Source organism: Solanum verrucosum, unplaced genomic scaffold (genome assembly GCF_900185275.1).
Source record: "Solanum verrucosum unplaced genomic scaffold, falcon-dt-bn FXZP01000085.1, whole genome shotgun sequence".
Classification (NCBI taxonomy): domain Eukaryota; kingdom Viridiplantae; phylum Streptophyta; class Magnoliopsida; order Solanales; family Solanaceae; genus Solanum; species Solanum verrucosum.
The window spans coordinates 2,012,547-2,032,811 of NW_026019839.1; the positions used below are offsets into that span (position 1 = coordinate 2,012,547).

Here is a 20,265-nt window from a genome sequence, read left to right on the forward strand (position 1 = left end):
CATTATATACATTTATATAGTTTAAGATCACAAAATTAAAAAATCTTCTTTAATTTTTTAAATTTAATGTTGAATCAAATTAAAAACAAACAAATTGAACAGAGGAATCCAGTAACTATAGATAACATGAACTTTATCCATAAAATTGAGATTAGTAACGTGAAAAATAAAATAAATTATCAATTATAACAAGTTAAGCTATGAGTTAATTAATCCTTATCTAGAGCGAACATACATGTACCAAACGCTAAAAGCAAAGGGAATAAAGGAGTGGAGCCCAAAGAGCATTTTGCACCAAAAATAAAGACAAATCATCCTATTGAACAACAAATGGTATTAGATTCTCCCTCATCTTTTCGACTAGAATTAAACTATAAATATCCTATAGATAAAAATGCACAAATATCATATCATCATTCACAAACAAATTATAACTTCTTTAGCTACACCAAAGAAAAGAAAAACTATGTACAAACAAAAAAATCACCATGTTAAGGAAGAGAATTCTTCAAAGAATAAGGAGGAACTCAAGGTGCATAAACTAATTGATGCTCCTCCATATCCAAGTATTAGTTACACGTCGAATGGATTCGAGGCTTTTAGGCCCGAAAATGGAAGTAATGTAAGGAAGGAAAGGCAAGAGTATCGATGGAGTAGCAATGGATATGCTAATCGAGAAGAGAATAGCTATGCAAAAATCACGTATGAAGAAGAAGATGTTGATGCTGAAGCAAATAACTTCATCAAATGGGAGCATGATAAGTTTAATCGTGCTAAATTGATGTCCATGGAGTCCTTTTACTGATGACTTAGAAGCTTATATATCTTATTATATATAACGACTAAGCTTGAATATTAATAAATAAAAAATGAGGCATACGGGACTCCCTTTTATTTATAGATTAAGAAATATATATATAAAAAAACTAAGCTTGAATATTGATTGCATTTTAGCTAAATAATTTGTAATCGGTTGTGTTTGTATTTGCTTTTATAGTACTATTGTACTCAAGATTGATAGTCGTTGACTTATGATTTTATGTTTGTGTGTCAAAAATTAAATCTATCTTTTCTAATTTGTTGAGTAACTAGAAAGCCAAAAAAACATTTGCTTCTACAGTGTATTTGGTAGGAAGGAAAATGTTTTCCATTTCTTTTGAAAAAAAAAGTAATTTTTTACTTATTTTTTAGTATTTAATAATCGTTTTTTTTTATATTTTATTGGCTTGCCATCTTAATGCGGCAAGTGTATATAATCGCAAGTAATACAACGATTATAAGCACTATTACTACGCAGAGAATAAGTATTTTCACAAGAGAGTGATTTATTTTACTACTTTTAATTTGCATTATTTAAAGATTAATTTACTAATGATCGATTGGATGAGTAGGTTAACGGTTAACACAATATAAGACAAATTCTAGGGTTATGGTGCCTCTATGTACTAACTAACGTTGTGTCTAAATCTTTGTTATCATGCTAGTGAAAAGTGACAGGCAGGGGCGGAGCTATCCTTGTTCGGGGTGTCAAGCGGCATTCCTTCGTTAGAAAATTACATTGTATAGATAGATCAAATATATTAATGTTGACACCTCTTGACATAGGGTGTCAAGGGACATTCCTTCGTTAGAAAAATACATTGTATAGATAGATCAAATATATTAATGTTAACACCTCTCGACATAAGGTAAATAGTTCAGCTCAGTGTTTAAGGGGCTGCAAAAGCTCTCGATGGTTGAGTGTTTGATACTGGCTCAAGTTTTTACAGGAGTTTTTTCTTTCATATGTTAAATGACACATGTACAACTAATCTCAATTAAAATTTAAAGCACGCAATTTTAAGCAGAGTATTGAAACCATTTTTGTTTAATCGCGAACATACTTATTGAACTATTAGGATAGAATAGAATAGGATGGGTTGCTCCTTCCATAATCAGAAATTTCGAGTTCGAGTCCTGAGTATGAAAAAAATTTTGATAGGAAGTGTTACCCCTCGAGTGGGGTCTTATCAAGTGTGAATCTGAATTAGTTGGACTCCAATATCAATATCGGACACCAGGTAAAAAACCAATTATATGTATTAGAAAAATATGTAAATTTGCAAAAGCAGCCTCCTAATCAATATTTATAGCCTTCACAAATTTACATATTTTGCAAATTCACATATAGCCTTCACAAAAAGTTTGTTAAATTTATGAGGAATACCCAAAACGATAAGGGAAGAAAACAAATCATAACTTTATCCTCTTTTTTAAAACTAAAATTGGTGGGATATAAAGGAATTCTTAATATCCATTTTTTACGATAATAGCTTGGGCCACGACGGAATTAACAATGGAATTTATATTTTCGTTTGGGCAACGTTAACCACTGAGCTAAGCTTCTAAAGAGAATTTATATGCGATATATAACCATAAAAATCAAATTTGACCTTATATTACTTCTTAAACTTATTTAGATAAGTACATTTGTGAATCATGTAATACTCTATTGAAGAAGCTGTTTTACATTCCTCAGTTTAAAAAATTTAATGAATTTTAACAAGTGTGACTAGTATAGGGAAAATTGCCAAAGACTTAATGAGATATGAAATTGGAAGGATCAATTCCATTTGACTTGAAAGTGAAATTTGAAGTATCAATTCCCTTTGATATGTAATAGTCTTTCTCTGCATTTTCTACCCTAGATTGAAACATTGACCATTCCTTTTCACATCTCTCTCTCACCTGTAACCACAAAACACAAGCTCGATTAAAGTTTTGTTTGAACACGCAATTGGATAAATGCAACAGAGAAGAGAATTGCTTACTCCTCGCCATGCAGCCTTCCCGTCTTTTGCTTGCCCCTAAAATACAACAGACAATTAAATGGTTGCTTTAGGTTTGTGGATGTGATCAATTTAACATATCAATAGACGACTACATTCAATCCACCAGTTACCTCATTTCCAAGGGAAGGGACACTTTGATGAAGAATCCATTGAGCATCAACAACTCCAATTTTCTCATGAGCAGGCTACAAAAAGAGAATGTACAACCATGTAATGATTTGGTGCTAAGACAAAATGCATGTGAAATAAAGTATTCAATAGATCGAATTTTCATTCAATGAGCTGAACTTACTTCAACACATTTATGAACGGCAAAGTCAAGTCCCCAACCATGGATCAAGTCATTCTACAAGTGACAAAACAATACAGTCAATCTCAACAAAACAGAATGTCTATGATCTTCTCTATGTTTAATGTGCAAGGTGAGGTACCTGAATCATATGCCACACACAACGCCATGCATCTCGAGAAAAGACAGGAGCCATGATCTCTACAAATCTGAAAACAGAGAACATACACCCGGGGTTAGAAGGACAACTTAACAAGTGAAACAAAATAGCAAAAACAGGAGAGTTATTCATACGCTGCACACGGAGGCAAATGAGGGTCTGAGCATTTGCCTGGTTTCTCTTCTGTTATCCTGATCAGATGAAGCAAGAATAAGAATAATAACTATAGAGAAAACATCAAGAAGTACATAACAGATAACTCGTGGCTCTTACGTATGAACTTCACCATTGCCTCTTCTAATTGTCATTGGCCATGTTGTTCCTTTTCTGGGATCCAAACCTGGCTGTGAAATTTCCAAACCATGCTTCTTGACAAGTTTAATGTACCTGAGGTTGGACGGATCAATTCAGGAAAACTAAGATATTGGATCAAATCAGGCTGTTAATCAATCACAGAAAATTACACGAAACTTACTCGTTGGCATCAAAATGCTCAACTCCTAGGTCTTCATCCCAGATAAAAATATAATCATATGGGGCAACTATGTCTGGATGCAGAAACCTTTTCGCATACCACCTAATAAAGACATAAAGTTCTTGTCACTAACAAAGTTGATCACATTTCCAGTCCAAAGCTACACTATCATATTACTTACCATTTTGTTTGTTTAAGAGCACTCACGTGGATGGCTCGTTTTGACCACTCAAATTCATCCCATTCAGTTGTCTTACCATCATAGTGAAAAAGAAGAATCGTGAAGTCGTCTGAGAACTGCACATGAAAAATGGTCAGGATGACGAGGAATTGGAACCTATGAAAGCAAAACAGACTGATATACCTTCTTTACAGCAGCATCAATGTTATGTTTCTGCTTAACACCCACAGTAAATGTTACCAGACATTTTGGCTTACTAGGTAGATCCTGCAGATGAAATTCGATAAGAAGCTACATTTTCTTGATTTGTCAGTTGAATGTTTCATTCTTAAGGCTCAGAAATGGAAACAGAACACTTACCTCACTGGGGTTTCCCCACAATCTTCGGAGATAGTAGTCGGACTCAGAAGCAACGAGCCCTGGAGGTAATCTTTCTGCTCCTTTTGGGTTTGAAGGGACCCAAATCTGTTCAGAACAAGGATGACTATGAGATGAAAAATGTGAATAATCTCAAACATCAAACAATGTCACTCAATGTGCATACAAACTCTTTCCAAAGGAAAATAGCTAGAAAGATATACCTTCAATTGCTCTGTAGCATTCTGAATTTTGATCGAAGAATCCGTATGATTTTGAGATGAAACAATATTATTTCTGTCTCTAGCAATTGGGAAGTTGCTTACAATACTAGCTGTTATATTTAGCTGCAAAAGAAGTAGTATTATTGTACATAGGAAAAATACAGAACTACACAAGTAAAATCACGATATGATTGTATAAAAAGGGACATTATATCATCCATACCTTTGTTAATGAGCTAGTGGAAAATGAAATTCCAATGAATAAACCAAACATTACTCCACAAGCAACGGAGAAGATAAGCCTCATAGTTTCAGCTGACTTTAAAGAACTGGAACTGCAGAACATATTTCAAGAGTTAGACAAACTAACATCATGGAACAGACAACAACATCACAAACTTGGTATGATCACATGATTTTAACGAACCTTCGTCCAAAGTTCTTCATGTATAAGTACAACCAAAGAAGCTTTACTGAACCCCAAGTAAGTTAATTTTCAGTAGAGAGCGCAAACTTAACAATGGCACGAAGAAGCTGAAATATCAAAAGAAAAGTTGCACCATCAAGCAAAAAAAGAGATGATTTTTATACTAGTCAAAACAGGATGCTCAGTTGTGCAAAGTCAAGAAGACATCACTGCATCCACACTCATGTAACTTTACAATCCACAAGCAAACATATTTTAATTGTTATAGCAAGTTACCATCAACACAAGACATAAAAGAACTAAGTTTAAAAAATAAAAATCAACTCTTGCTAGCTAAACAAATATAACCATAAAAACACACAAAGATTACACCTTTTACAATCCACAAGCAACTAAAAAATTTGGCCATGTGCCTGGCTTTTGACTATAGCAACTTGAACAACCCCCCACCCCCCATAGATCAATCACTAGCTAATTTCAATTCCTTAATTCTTACTCCAATTTTATGCATATAACTTATTGCTATAGTAAAATTTCATAGTTGATCATAAGCTTTTGTCACACGTTAAAAGTTAGTGTAGCAATAGTAACATTTAGTTGTCACAATGGCTAAATACACAGGTGGGCCCCTAAACCTGTTCAATACTTGCAGTTTGATATCTAAGGATAGGCTTACTCAATAATTCAAAAGCTCTTGAGCCTTACTATAAGAAAATATGTAACACAAAATCTCTATTTATAATAATACTAACAAATCAAATTAGATTAGGAATAGAAAACGTGTTCCAATATAAATTAGGACAAATAAGTTCTAATTAGACATGAATTAAATAAATACTTACCAAATAACAAATCCTAAACAAATTAGAATTTCTATTCTTGATTTATTTTCTACCTCCCTTAAATCAATAACCAAATAGGGTATTTGGTAATCACTGATCAAGTTTATCCAAATAGTTGAGGTTTGATTAATCTACTATTTCCAAATTCTCCTGCAGGCACTAATGTGATGGTTGTTATGTATTGTTTCATAATGCATTATATTATATTATATTGTGTTGTATTGTATCGTTCTGTATTATTTTAATAAATATAATGTTTGGATAGATTATATCGATTTCCATCGTTATAAAATATCATAATTCATAATTTGAATATGAATCATTAACCTACAAGAAATTGTTGGATTACGGAGTAGAGCTACTATGAAAGGTAGGATAAATGAAAAAATAAAATTATTAAATAATAAGTAAAGACAAATGAGAAGAAAATATTAAAGTAACGACACGAACACACCAAATCGGTGGTTACACAATGAATCTTTTTATTTTATTGTTACCTAACGATGGCAAAAACTAGGTGATAATTTTTTTTTGATGTATTCAACATTTTTTTTGTTATGGAAGAGAGAAATGTTGGGATTTATTTTACGCCATAATTTGATGAAGATTCTTAATTTATTGGTATTAGAGCTTCTGTTACAACATTAAAATTGGGATTGAAATTATTTATTATGATCCCATAAAATCTTCTTATATTACTGCAAAGTCCTAACAATTGATACACCAAAAAATCTTTATCTATTAACTCCAAACACATTTTGATTTCAAATATTGTTCAATTCGCTCATTTGACACCACTATTCAAACCTTACCAAAACTTTAACGGAGTTACTTTTTTATTTTTGTCCGCCATGAAAGTCACTCCCAAGAAACCTCATTTCTTCAAACCCATTTTGCCAGGTTTCAAGGATAGTCTAGTAAGTATTTCATCTTTCCTTGATTTTTTGTTTATCAGAGAAAAGATCAAAAACATAAACTAAATGAATTTTTCTTTTATCGATTATTTGGCTAGAAAATAGTAGATGGATTCAGGATTTAAATTTGATGTGTTAACCTTTAAGATTAATACTACATTATGTTATATTGCAGAAAATTCCTGTAAATTTCTTGAAGTATCTGAAGGGACACAAGCATATGAAAAATGCAATACTGAGGAGCGCGGGTAAGAGGTGGGTGGTGAAGGTGAAGCGCGGACGACTAGAAGATAACTGGAAAATATTTGTAGAGGATGTTAATCTTCAATTGGGAGATATTTTAGTGTTTAGACATGAAGGAGATATGGTGTTTGATGTTTCCATTTTTGATTCGACTCATTGTGAGATAGTATCTATAAGAAAAACACAATGCCTTCTCTGTCTTTCTCACAAAGTGCGCATCATAGAGTGCTCACACAAAGGACAAAGGTCGTAGGTTTTCCAAAAGTAATTATGTATGATACTATTAAAGAAGCTCTATAATATACTTTCCTTTAAAAATTTATTGTGTATCATAACAACAACTAACAGCTAACAATTTTACAAGATGGAGCCACCTATAATCCTAGGCAAAATTGTCAGGACTCTTTGTATACTGTCAACTTGATCATGTTGACTTAATGAGATGTCAAATTAGAAGGATCAACTCCTATAGACTTGAAATAGGCTTTCTCTGCATTTGCTATTCTAGTTTGAAACATTTTCCATTCCTTTCTACATCTATCCCTCACCTGCCACAACAAACACAAGATCAATGAATCACACAATAATTCATTCGCTTCGCGTTTTAAAGTGGAAAAGGATGAAACACAAAGTACCAATATAACAAATGTTAACATAGAATTACTTACCCCTTTCCAAGGAGCCTTTCCATCTTTTGCTTCTCCCTGTATAGAGTGAATGAGGAAAGGGCGATAATTATGTTAGATGCCTAAATTAACGATCACTTAAGGTTTCCCATGAGTACTCAATAATTTGTGGGGAATGTAGTATCAATAGTTTGCTTCATTCACTTACCTCATTTCCAAGAGAAGGGAGACCCTGATGAACGATCCATTGGGAATCTACGACTCCAATTTTCTTATGAGCAGGCTTCAAAGAGAATATACAGTTAGAGCCTTTGAATAATTTTGGTACTAAGACAAATGCATGTGAAAGAAAGTTGCCAAGAGACTGAATTCATTGGATAAGCTGAACTTACGTCAACACATTTACGAAGAGCAAAGTCAAGTCCCCAACCATGGACTAAATCATTCTACAAGTGATAAAACAACACAAAGTCAATCTCAAAAAATGTATAATGTCTCAGACCTTCTCGATGTTTAATGTGCAAGGTGTGATACCTGAATCATATACCACACACAACGCCATGCATCTCGGGAAAAGACTGGAGCCATGATCTCTACAAATCTGAAAATAGAGAAGAGTAGATGATAAGAACAAGTAAAGAACTGAAAAAAAAATAACAAACAGGAGAGCTATTCATACGCTGCACAAGGAGGCAAATGGGGATCTGCGCACCAGCCTGGTTTCTCTTCTGTTGTCCTGATGAGATGAATCAAGAAAAAGAAGAATAAACAGAGAGAAACCCAAATATCAAGAAGTACAGTACAGTTTAAAGGATGAAAAAAAGAAAGAGGACTTGTGAATAAATAATATCATGGGATTCCTGACTCTTACGTGTGAACTTCACGATCACCTCTTCTCTTTGTCATCTGCCATGTTGTTCCTCTCCTGGGATCCAAACCTGGCTGTGAAATTTCTAAACCATGCTTCTTGACAAGTTTAATGTACCTGGGGTTAGACAGACAATTCAGAAAAACTAAGACATTGAGTCAAATCAGGCTGTTAATCACAGGAAATACACGAAACTTACTCCTTGGCATCGAAATGCTCAACTCCTAGATCTTCATCCCAGATAAAAATATAGTCATATGGGGCAACTATGTCTGGATGCAGAAACCTTTTCGCGTACCACCTTATAAAGAGGTAAAGTTCTTGTCACTAACATGGTTTAAAGCAGCACTTAAAGTTGATCATAGTTCCAGTACAAAGCTACTTTTTATCATATTACTTACCATTTTGTTTGTTTCCGAACACTCACGTGGATGGCTTTTTTTGACCACTCAAATTCATCCCATTCAGTTGTCTTACCATCATAGTGAAAAAGAAGAATTGTGAAGTCGTCTGAGAACTGCACAGAGAAAATGGTCAGGATGAGGAGGAATTGGGAATAAGAGAGATGAGGAGGAACCTATGAAAGCAAAACAGATTGATATACCTTCTTTACAGCAGCATCAATGTTATACTTCTGCTTAATACCGACAGTAAATGTTACCAGATATTTTGGCTTGCTTTGTAGGTCCTGCAGATAAAATATGATAAGAAGCTGCCTCTTCCCAAAAAAAATCCTGGATTCGTCAGTAAAATGTCTTCATTAAACTATTAAAAAAAAGTTCTTCATTCTTAAGGTATGCAAATTGCAACTGCCTTTATCTGGATTAAGGTTGGGGGGAACAAATAAAATAAAGTTTTTGATAAGGAAGACACTAAGATTTTTTCTAGATCAAAATCAACCCAGGACGGAGGTGGGTAACAAAGGACAAAGTTTGATCCTAAAAGTAACAGGCAAAAAGATGAGTTTTTTTAACCTTATAAGAGAGTATTATGCTACAAGCTCAAGTGACAAGAAATAATTGTGACGTGTCCTAACATATTAATTATCCAACATTTCGTAAGATGTATTATATCTAGATTTGCAGAACAGAGGTAAATTCTATACTTCCGATTTTTGCCAAGCAATTCTGAACGAGCTGGACCAATAGAATGGATCTAAGTAAAGAAATAAGTAGTTTTAAGTACCCATCATTCATGGGTCAGCACCTGAGGCCAAGAGTGTAGGTCTATATAGTTCATACAGAAGTTGTAACAGAGCACTTACCTCACTGGGTTTTCCCCACAATCTCCGGGGATAGTAGTCGGATTCAGAAGCAACGATCCGTGGCGGTAATCTTTCTGCTCCCCTTGGGTTTGATGGGACCCAAATCTGATCAGAACACAGATGACTATCAGATTAAAATGTGATTTTGTCTTAGCTTGCATAATCTCAATCATCAACACCCAGTCACATACATAAAGAAGTAAAGAAGATAAAATTGGAGAAGGTTTATTCGACAGCACTTAAAAGTCGTAGAAAAGTGTAGACAACAAAGTGAGAATAACATTGAACGGGCAGTAGGTAAAGAGGATAAAACAAATATGTTAAATCAAGAACAATCAATTAAAAAGGACATGCTGAAAAAAATCCTGTCACAGGTAACTCTGCTAGAGAAGAAAGGAAGTATAGATTAAAACATGCAAAATGCTTGAACTTGCCAATGTAGCTTTCTAGAAAACTCAAACACTCCTAGACTCACTCGTCACTAATAATACAGATAGGACTAAAGAGTAGATTCTTTCAATCATCCAGCCTAGACTGATTTTCAGCAATTACAAATGTCAACTACGACAAACATGTGTCTTCCGTTTACCTAAATATGAAGCAAAAGCATATACCAGATGTGCAACTTAAAAGTTATATTGAGAAAAGAAAAGGTTAGAAGATCATTATGCATTGTTATCAGTTGCTATGAAGGATAGGCTTGAATTTAAAATGTATAGCTTCAACAACAGTGTTGAGGACTGTCCCCAGAGCTTTGGTCTTGCTCTCTAACAGTGCAGTGCAAGATGTGTTAGTTAGGCGCATGTCATGGGTTCAAAAAAGCCTAGTATTTAAGTGGAGAAGGGTAGAGGGTCGGGTCCATTATCCACGGAGTTTTGAATTGCATTGCACTGGCCCTCGGGAATTCTTAGTTATCCAAAAAAAAAAAAATGTTGATGACTATATATTCAGCTCAAGCAGGGATCTATGGAAAATCATCTGCCACTCAATGTGCATACAAACTCTTTTAAACAGATGCATATTACATGAATAGTGAGTATCCAAAAGTACATCTTCATTTACTTAAAGAGACCTATTCTCCTTGCTATATTCCATACTCAAGAACATGACGGGTTAAAATTTCTATAAAATTGTCACTTCTGGAAGAAATGCAGAAAGAAGGTGTACGAGAATAAATATCATTTGCAGCAAAATAATAGTTCATACTGCTCGCCAAAACCGAAAATTATCTTAAACATAAAATCAATTTTGTGTGTGCTGACAAGGAAGGATATACCTTCAACTGATCTGTAGCATTCTGAATTTTGATCGAAGGATCTGCAGGCTTTTGGTCTGAAACAACATTATTTCTGTCTCTAGCAATAGGGAAGTTGCTTACAATACTGGATGTTATGTTTAGCTGCCAAATTGGAACCAAAAGAAATTGTATATGTCAAATTACAGCACTGCACAAATGAGACCACTATATGAGGGTATGAAAATGGAGGGCATTTGCCAAACCTTGGTTAATGAACTAGATGGAAATGAAATTCCAATGATTAAGCCAAAAATGATTCCGCAGCAAACGGAGAGCATAAGCCTCATAGTTTCAGTAGATTTTAAGGAATTGGACCTACAGAACATGCTTCAATAGTTAGACAAACTACTATCATGTGACAGACAACAACGTCACAAACTTGGTAGTATTTTTTATCACAAGAAAAGCTGAAATTTAACAAACCCGCGTCCAAAACTCCTCATGTTAGATACAGTATCTGAATTGATAAGTACAACCAAAGTAGTCAAAGAAACTTTACTGAACCCCAGGTAAGTTTATTAGCTTTACTGAACCCCAACTAAGTTATTAGAAACCAGCTTTCAGTAAGGAGCGAACATAACAATGGCACAAAGAACCTGAAATATCAAAAGAAAAGTATGATCTGCACGGCAATCACGAAGTTAAAATGCATCACCCACCAAATATATTTGAAGTAAATTATATTTTCTTCAAACTCTTCTAAAATAATGCATTTGAAATTAAAGATAATAATACTTTCTTGAAATACTTCTTGAAAATAATGCACTTAAAACTAAATATACTTTCTTGAAACTTTTTTTAAAATCTTGAACATACTTTATTTGTGAAATTAATGCATATGCAATACTACGATAAGGTTTTCAAAATAACTTTGATTAGAAAGGGGTCCATGTGGTATAATAAGCATGAACCCTGAATCAATAATCATTATTGACATTAAGTACCATAATTTTGATGATAAAATCAAGAATCAATGATAAGAGAAAAAGGAATTCAAAAAGAAAAAATAGAGTGAGCAAGATTACGAGCCTTGGATTTCACAGATACAAAACCTTAGCTTCAAATTAGAAATTAACTACCTTGACTCAAGCTCTTAGCATCTCATCCTCCTCCATAAAATACAAACTCAAAGAGTAAAAGTTTCGTAACCAACAAAGAACTGTTAAAAAAATTCCCCGTACACTAGATTGCCTCCGTGCTAAAACCTTAAACGCCAGCAAAGACCAAACAAGTGCCTCACTTAACTATACAATCCACAAGCAACTAGAAAATTGGTCATGTGCCTGCCTTTTGACTATAGCAGCTTGAATAGCCTCTCTACCTCCACCCCACCCACCCTAGATCAAGCACTAGCCTAATTTCAATTCTTCAATTCTGTGTCCCCAAAAACAAGACACTGTGTGCCTTATTTGACTCATTCCTCACATTAAAGCTATTCAATAAATTCACCCCATCTTTCAAAACACATAGCAAGGATTGATTTCTCAGATGCTCAATCAACTAATAGTTATTATCTCAAAAAGTCACCTTTCTTTCTTGATTCCAATTTTCTTCAACAAAGAAACCAATTTTCCAAAATAATACTCCTATTAATTGAACGACCATACGAGAAATCAACTCGAAATAGCAGTACATATAACGTAATAATATATTCTCCTCTACATAAGTTATATCATAAACAGACAAACAAATTAATTATCACAGCAAAATTCCCATCAAACACTAAATACAAAAGCACAAAACAACAATAAAAATAAAAAACCAACTCTAGCCAGCTAAACATATATAACTCATAAAAACACACAAAGATCACACCTTTAAAACATATAAATGCAAAAAGCACAGCTTTCTCAGAAAATTACCTGTAAATAAGCAAACCCCAGAAAAATCTTGAAGAGAAACAACAAATTTGCCCACTTCTTGATTTTCAGAGGAAAAAAGAAGTTGGATTTAGCTAATACAACACCTTTTAGCTAATGTTAACCTTGTGGGTATCTATAAATAGGTGAAATATAACCAAACAGAAGCAAGAAAAATCTTTGAAAGGGTGAAGAAAATTGTGAAGTAGTAAGCACAAAACTTGTGTTTTATTGACAGAGAAACAAGGGGAAAAGTATAAGCATAAAAGAGGTAGAATTGCTTTTATTTACTTCTCTTTTTTTTTCCTATATAATAAAAAGTCTGTTTAAGGTTTTGATTATTTAGTGTTTGCTTTGGATTATAGTTAAACTACAAATTTGTAGTTAATGTTTAAGCTTAATATAGGAGAACATTTAAAATTGACTAGGTTAAGTAACGGTTTAATTTGAGTCCTAAAGTAGAGACTTTTTTCACATAATATTAAATTAGGGATTAAAATAGTAATTTTCAGGTGATGATGTGTTTGGTTCTAATTTGGTTTTTTAATTAGTGTGTGCCTTTTAATTCGATGACGTGGAGGAAAAAAGGCAATTCCTATTGGCTGGTTATTTATTTTACGTTTGCACAAATATTTTTTCTTTGGTGGTGTCTCAGGTTCAATATTCGTATTAAAGTCCGACTATTTCAGATTCGTACTGCATATGACTCTATTAGAAGAAAAATGTTTCCTACTAAAAAATATCATATTCAAGACTCAAATTCAAAATTTCTGATAAAAAAGGAGCAGTCAACACCATATTCTTTTATGATGACAAATATTTTTATTTTTTAAGGCGGAAAGGAATATGTGTACGTCAAAAGAGTATTATGATAGTATTTATTTATTGAGTCAACTAATTCTTTTGTAGACAAAAAGAAGTCTTATATTTTTTAATCATAGTTTTTTTTTAAATAGATGTTTTGACAATTTAAGAAAATGATATTTGAACTCACAAAATTTTTATATATTTGCACTTTAATAATTAGGATTTAATTCCCACCTTCTAATTCCCTTTTTTTATCGAGAATTTTTTTTTGAAAAAGGGGTAGTATTATTTTTATATCACTAAGTACCAAAATATAGAATTTTCTAGTACAAACTATAAGTTGGAAAGAGTGTCAATATATGATGAAAACATATCTAACAACTTAGATCTTTTAACTTTTGAATCAATGGGCCAAGGTTTCAATGTACTTTTTGTATGAGCAATCAATAAATATATTGGGAAAATACATAAAAAATCCCCTGAACTTGGCACGAAAATTTACTTTATTACTTAAAATTTACGGGTAATTATTTACCCCCTTAACATATTTGAAGTGAATTAATATCACCCTAAAAATATAATACCAATCTCAAGTTGGCAAGTGTATTACACACGCGCCACGTCATTGACACATTAGAATCACATAAGCGCCACGTCATAGCCACATTGGAAATTCTCTAAAATTTGATTTTTGATTTTTTAAATTCATTTCTTTCTTTCCATTTCAGAATATTTAAATACTAGTTAATCTTTAGTTCTTAATTAGTTTAAGAAATATTGAAATCATTAGCAGTGATTTTTTTTCAATACTCAACGTCATTTACTGCCATGTCGATTGTCGGTGTTCTTCATTTTTTTTATTTTTATATACTAATCAAGGTCTAATTCTTAACTAATTCAAGAAAAAACACATTTATTTGTAGTGATTTTTTTAAAAAAAAAAAAACTTTCTCTACCCATTGCTTCAATCGCCATTGTCAACCATTAACATTATAGATCGGTTAACAAAACCTCATCTTCTTTTATGCCAAAGTTTTTCTTTTTCAAAAAACTTCATAACTTTTTAAAAAAGATCAAATTTCCAAAGTAAAGAGTAAAAAAATTATGTGGGTCTTGAATGTGATTCTTTTTGTTTATGTGTTTAACGAGAAAATATACTTTGAATGTAGAGTTTGAAGAAGGAGAAAGAGGATGGGGTGGGGTGGGGTGGGGATAGGGTGGTGGGGAGTTTGAGGAAGAAAAGACAAGCAGGTAGGAGGGGTAGGTGGGGTTTTGAGAAAGCGGGGTGGCTGGTTTGAAGAAGAAGAAGAATGGGGTGGATGGATTTCTTTTTTTTTTCATTATTTATATAAAGTGGGATCATTACTTTTTAAAAAAAATAACTTAACGCGCTTTCAAAAAAAATTCTTTTCTTTTTTGGCCACGTCATCCGTTAGGATGGTATTAAATTCATGCAAAATGAGATAAGGGGGGTAAATAATTACCTGTAAAGTTTAAGTACTAAAGTAAGTTTTCGTGCTAAGTTCAGGGGGTTTTTATGTATTTTCCCAAATATATTTATATAAGTATCATGATTTTGATACTATGATTACTGCCCTATTAATTAGGTAAATAAAGAAAAATAGATACATATTAGGTAACCAATACTTGCATAGCAATTCCTCCTCCTTTATTTTTGCCTGATGGGACATATATTTTAGAGGAATTTAGGTAAACTATAAAACATTATTAATTACTTAGGCATTGTTCGGTATGTGGGTGCATAAGAATAACAAATCTCATGAAATATTTCATTTTATGAGATATTCTGATAAATCTTATCTCACATATTTAATAATCACTTAACTTTATAAAGCTTTAAATGAAATATATATATATTATTGATAGGGGTCAGAAGCATGGATGATCACTCAACTTTATCAAGTTACTTCATTATCATTATATTTTCAGAAACATAATTTTCGATACATATTTAATGATGTGACAACTATAAAAAAAATAATTAATATATATGTTAAAATTTTAAAATTAATATTTAATTAACGAAGAATAACAAGAAAAATAAAAACAACTTAAAGAACAAAAGAAAAATAGATTGAGAACAAAATATTTTATTCTAAAATTTTACAATTATCACGTTATTAAATAGCTATTGAAAAATATATTTTTTAAAATAATGATCACAAAAATTGACTTAACAAAGTCGAGTGACTATTAGGATCAATTATCCAAAATTGAATGATCATCTAAACTTCTAACTATGATCGGTGGATGGAGTGACAAAGTAAGGGATTACTAAAGTCACAACTCACAATATTACAAAGGATCAATATATTTATAAATTACCTCACAGCCTAGAGATCACACTTTATATTCTTCCATTAAACTTATTTTATTATTATTATTTTAAACTTTAATTAGAGTTTTTTCTTTCCTTCATATGATTTGCAAATCACTTCTCATAAATCATAATTAGAGTAAAGAAACATTTTGGCCAAGATGGAGATTCAAGAATACAAAAGTTAATGTTCCAACAAATTTAAAGCCACTTTTTTTCAGAATGGGGGGGGGGGGGGGAGGGGGAGGGGGAATCAAATAAATATTGACTAATAAAAGTATCCAATGGTTCATTAAAGGGTGAAAGTAATTAATAATACTTAGCAAATAATAGTATTTGACCAAGTTTAATTAGTAGTTAGTATTATTTGTTTAAAAGTCAAGCAAATAAGAAGAAAAGTGTAATTTTCTTCTTGGAGAAGAACGAAGACATTGAAGAGAAAAAATAAATAAAATAACATTTTTGTACGTGTTTTTAGAAAATGAAATAAAACCTGAAATTAAATTATCATATCTATTAATTAAATTTAAAACAAAATACAATATAAAGTTATGCCTACCAATTAAACATAAGCTATATACCTATATTAAGCCAATACTCTACTAAATTAGTCAATTGTTACATTAGTAATGAGTAATTCAAATTAAGACACATTTATTGTTGGGTTTTGAATCTTTAAAGATTAAGATTTAAAAATAAAATGTAATGTGAATGAAAAATGGAGGGAAAATTTGAAGTTAAAGTTCACTTTAGATACAAACTTTTTTTTTTCATTGGTAATGAAGATGAGAATTTTGTGTTTTATACTATCGAAATACTTTTTCTAACTCTTAAAGAGTTGAGAAGAAAGTCTCATCTTACACCGTTATCGTTGCTCTCTCGACTTCATTTTTTCACAAATGATTTAATTTAAAGAATTTTGGGACAAAATTTATTTTCCTTTTCACTAATTAATTCAACCCCTCTAAATTTAATTTATTTATTTTTTTGACATATTCAAATTATATAATTTTATTGAATGGACATTGTAACAGAAAACTAACGAGACATTTCACGCCTCATTATTTGTTTATTTGTTTACAATATGTTTAAAAAAAAAGAAACTTAAATTGATTCATAACATGTGTAAGATACGTAACCATCATAAGGTTGACTAATTATTATAACAATAATCAAATGAGAACATATAATTAAAAAGAAACAATTCAAATGATTTTAATTGCATGGTTGTGACCTTAAGGGAGAAAAGTCAGAACATTTGGCTGGGAATATAAGGGAGGAGACTTTGACCTCATCTTATTTAGCATACCATTTGTCTAGTCTTTTTTTAGCTTGATTACAAAGCGTGAATTGAAAAAATCTTCTAAAAGATGGTTATGTCGACATTTTAATATGTTCCTTTCATTGATTGATAATCGGAGCAGTGAGCACTATAGGAAGGTTGCATTGAAACTAGATACAAAGTCCCGTGTCAGTATAGACTTAATAATTATATTAAAAGTGATTTTATGCATTTTTTAATCTTAATTTATGTGACTTTTTTTAATCTGTCTAAAAAAAAGACATATTTTCTTATTTAACAAATATCAATATTTTACTCATATTAGGTCTCATTTATTTAACAAAAAAATCATTATTGATATGAGACCAAACTATTAGTAAAAAACATCTGTAAAATGCTTTTAAAGTATATATAGACATTAAAATTTTAAAAATATTCTCGGAATGGATCAAACACAACAATGAAGAGGTTTGAAATTCCAAAATACCTCGACATGAAGTAGACATATTGATGAAGAAATGTCTGCTTCTAGACTCTTATTAGAATTGACTTATCTAATTCCTAAAATGGGTAAAAATATCATTTACACTCGCCAACTTGCTTTAAAAATCAAGTTCCCTCCTTTGACTATGAATTATAGATATTCTTCCCCTCTATTTTATGCAGCATCTATTTTATTTTTGATATTTTTAATCTTCCATCGATATACAGTAAAATCTTATTAAATTAATACTTGATTAATTAAAAACCCCTCTAACATAATATTTTCTTCCAGTTTTGACTTGGGTCAATGGAAAAAATTACTTGTTTCGATAAGATAATAAGATAATATATTTTCAGAAGACCCCTATATAAATATATGGTTTATTAATATTATAAATTAATAATTCTTTAAAAGAACAAATATATTTAAGACAATTTAGTGAAATATGATTCTATTGTATTCTGTTTTTTGTTAAAATTTAAATATAGTTGAAGCTTATATCTAACGTTTCTTATTGCATCCAAAAGTTTTGGTGTTGGTTTTTCAAAGTGCACCATAAAATTGTGAAGAGTTCTAAATGTGATCAGTGTTTCCTTGCGCGTAATTGGTTCCAAAGGTATTGTATCATCTTCAATCTTATCATCATCAACATTATTTTTTTCAATAGCATCCAGAATTTCTTCTAAGCTCTGGACCTCTGAACATGTATCATTTTTACCCATCCAACAGGTTATTAACATCTATTTTATTGCAGTAAGCGAGATCATTAATCATGACCTCAAGTTCATGAATGAAGTTTTCACAAGTGGGTTCATTTAAATTCTCTGAGATTTAATTCCCGAACGAATTTTGCGGTAACAAAACATTCTTTAAATTAGTAAATATTAATTTATCGATTAAATAATACCTCTACAAAATAATAATATTACATGGTATATTAATTTAGTGAGGTTTTTACTGTAATATATATTTATATTGTATAATTTATTTTTCTCAACCTATGTATTTAATAATTTTTATTTGAGTTCTTTAATACTATAAGTAGAATAATCCTTTTATGGATTTTTCACAAAATTTAATGTTATTTTTTTCTATGTTTGTTGTTTTAGTTTTACAAGTAATAATAACTATTAAGTATGTATTAAATGCAAGTAATAAGTAATAAATGAGTTTCGATGGTTAATAATGCAATATTTTTTAAAATATAAATAGACAATTTTTTTTAAAATTGTTATAAAATATATATCTATTTTTATTAATTATTTTGTATTATCTACTTTGAAATATATTTATAAAAAAATTATTACCTATTATTTTTAGAGGAACTTTAGCATATAGTCACCCAAAATAGCCTAATTACACTCTATAGCTATAGTTTACTAATTACAATTCGTAGTTATATGTTAGAGGGAGGAGAGTGGCAAGCGAGATTGGGAGAGGGAGGAGAGAGGAGAGCGAGAGAGGGTAGAGAGTGGGAGAGATGTGAATTGTATATGTATATCAGTTAGATAATTGTATATTATACATATGTATTTGTATATTCTGGAGAGGGAGATTGGGAGAGGGAGGAGAGAGGCAAGCGAGATTGAGAGAGAGAGAGAGGCTAGCGAGATTGGGAGAGGGAGAAGAGAGGCGAGCGAGATTGAGAGAGAGATGAGAGAGGCGAGCGAGATTGGGAGAGGGAGGAGAGAGGCGAGCGAAAGAGGACAATAATTTGTATAATTCGCAGGTACGTTTGTATAATTCGCGTGTTTTGTATAATTGAGTAATATAAAGTCTGGAATTATACAAATATAATAAAACTCGAAATAACGAATTGATACAAACATAAACATATGAACTTTAAATAATTATACAAAAATATATTATACAAATTACATTATATAAATTATATTATACAAAATCCGAAAACTACACGTTTATACAAACATTAAAAAGTTATACACAAAAAGATTGAATGTATATGATGAAAAAACTAAAAAACCAAAGGAAATCATTGTCATATACATATACAAATCATCGTATACAAATACAAATCAAACAAAGAATTGCTAGTTGCGAATTATACAAATGTGGTGAATTATACATATACAAGTGTGACTAATTATACAAACTTGAAGTCAGCCCACGTAATTAATAGTTAATGTTAGTCGTGAGTGGTACTTATAACAAACTATAGTTATGATGAATAATTAAGTAGTATAGTTTGCTTAACCACGTAATTTTCCCTTATTTTTATTTGCATAAATAGATATTCAAAATTTTAATTAATTTTTTATTCTATTCATTTATTTCATTATAAAACGTCATACTTATATATTCGTATTTTCTTCTTATTTTTCATCTTAAAAATATTATTTATTATTTAATAGAAATGTGTGGCGTTGGGATTGGGTTTCACTGGTGGAGTTTTGGTAGAATTGTGACTTTTGACTCTGATTATATGATATAGCTTGGTCCATATGGCATGATATTAGACTTGTAACAGAAATGTACA

At 31.4% G+C, this 20,265-nt stretch overlaps 3 protein-coding genes across 3 annotated transcripts; 1 reads left to right on the top strand and 2 right to left on the bottom strand.

The window, feature by feature from the left end:
• Positions 1–2,558: 2,558 nt before the first annotated feature.
• LOC125815502 (uncharacterized) lies at positions 2,559–5,006 on the bottom strand. Its single transcript, XM_049494986.1, has 14 exons — positions 4,945–5,006; positions 4,741–4,852; positions 4,518–4,640; positions 4,297–4,401; positions 4,120–4,203; positions 3,937–4,052; positions 3,756–3,857; positions 3,554–3,667; positions 3,415–3,471; positions 3,263–3,329; positions 3,124–3,177; positions 2,942–3,016; positions 2,811–2,846; positions 2,559–2,727 (listed from the first exon to the last, which is right to left on the bottom strand). Exons 1-14 carry the CDS (start codon positions 4,962–4,964, stop codon positions 2,578–2,580), a joined length of 1,215 nt encoding a protein of 404 aa, XP_049350943.1. The 5' UTR covers positions 4,965–5,006; the 3' UTR covers positions 2,559–2,577.
• A 1,631-nt stretch (positions 5,007–6,637) lies between these two features.
• Positions 6,638–7,196, top strand: LOC125814418 (B3 domain-containing protein REM5-like). Its single transcript, XM_049493868.1, has 2 exons — positions 6,638–6,703; positions 6,876–7,196. Exons 1-2 carry the CDS (start codon positions 6,638–6,640, stop codon positions 7,194–7,196), a joined length of 387 nt encoding a protein of 128 aa, XP_049349825.1.
• A 37-nt stretch (positions 7,197–7,233) lies between these two features.
• On the bottom strand, positions 7,234–13,118 carry LOC125815183 (uncharacterized). Its single transcript, XM_049494601.1, has 15 exons — positions 12,861–13,118; positions 11,422–11,594; positions 11,202–11,313; positions 10,978–11,100; positions 9,702–9,806; positions 9,042–9,125; positions 8,839–8,954; positions 8,637–8,738; positions 8,441–8,554; positions 8,249–8,305; positions 8,104–8,170; positions 7,962–8,015; positions 7,778–7,852; positions 7,612–7,647; positions 7,234–7,491 (listed from the first exon to the last, which is right to left on the bottom strand). The coding sequence occupies exons 2-15, from the start codon at positions 11,439–11,441 to the stop codon at positions 7,378–7,380; spliced, it is 1,179 nt and encodes a 392-aa protein (XP_049350558.1). The 5' UTR covers positions 11,442–11,594; positions 12,861–13,118; the 3' UTR covers positions 7,234–7,377.
• Positions 13,119–20,265: the final 7,147 nt, after the last annotated feature.

Coding starts and splice junctions, on each gene's coding strand:
- LOC125815502 (XM_049494986.1), bottom strand. CDS start 4,964: ATGAAGAACTTTGGACGAAG. Junction 4,204..4,296: donor TGTGGGGAAACCCCAGTGAG/GTAAGTGTTCTG, acceptor TTTCATCTGCAG/GATCTACCTAGTAAGCCAAA. Junction 3,668..3,755: donor GAGCATTTTGATGCCAACGA/GTAAGTTTCGTG, acceptor GTCCAACCTCAG/GTACATTAAACTTGTCAAGA.
- LOC125814418 (XM_049493868.1), top strand. CDS start 6,638: ATGAAAGTCACTCCCAAGAAACCTCATTTCTTCAAACCCATTTTGCCA. Junction 6,704..6,875: donor CAGGTTTCAAGGATAGTCTA/GTAAGTATTTCA, acceptor GTTATATTGCAG/AAAATTCCTGTAAATTTCTT.
- LOC125815183 (XM_049494601.1), bottom strand. CDS start 11,441: ATGAGGAGTTTTGGACGCGG. Junction 11,101..11,201: donor CATCTAGTTCATTAACCAAG/GTTTGGCAAATG, acceptor CCAATTTGGCAG/CTAAACATAACATCCAGTAT. Junction 7,492..7,611: donor GAAAGGCTCCTTGGAAAGGG/GTAAGTAATTCT, acceptor TTGTTGTGGCAG/GTGAGGGATAGATGTAGAAA.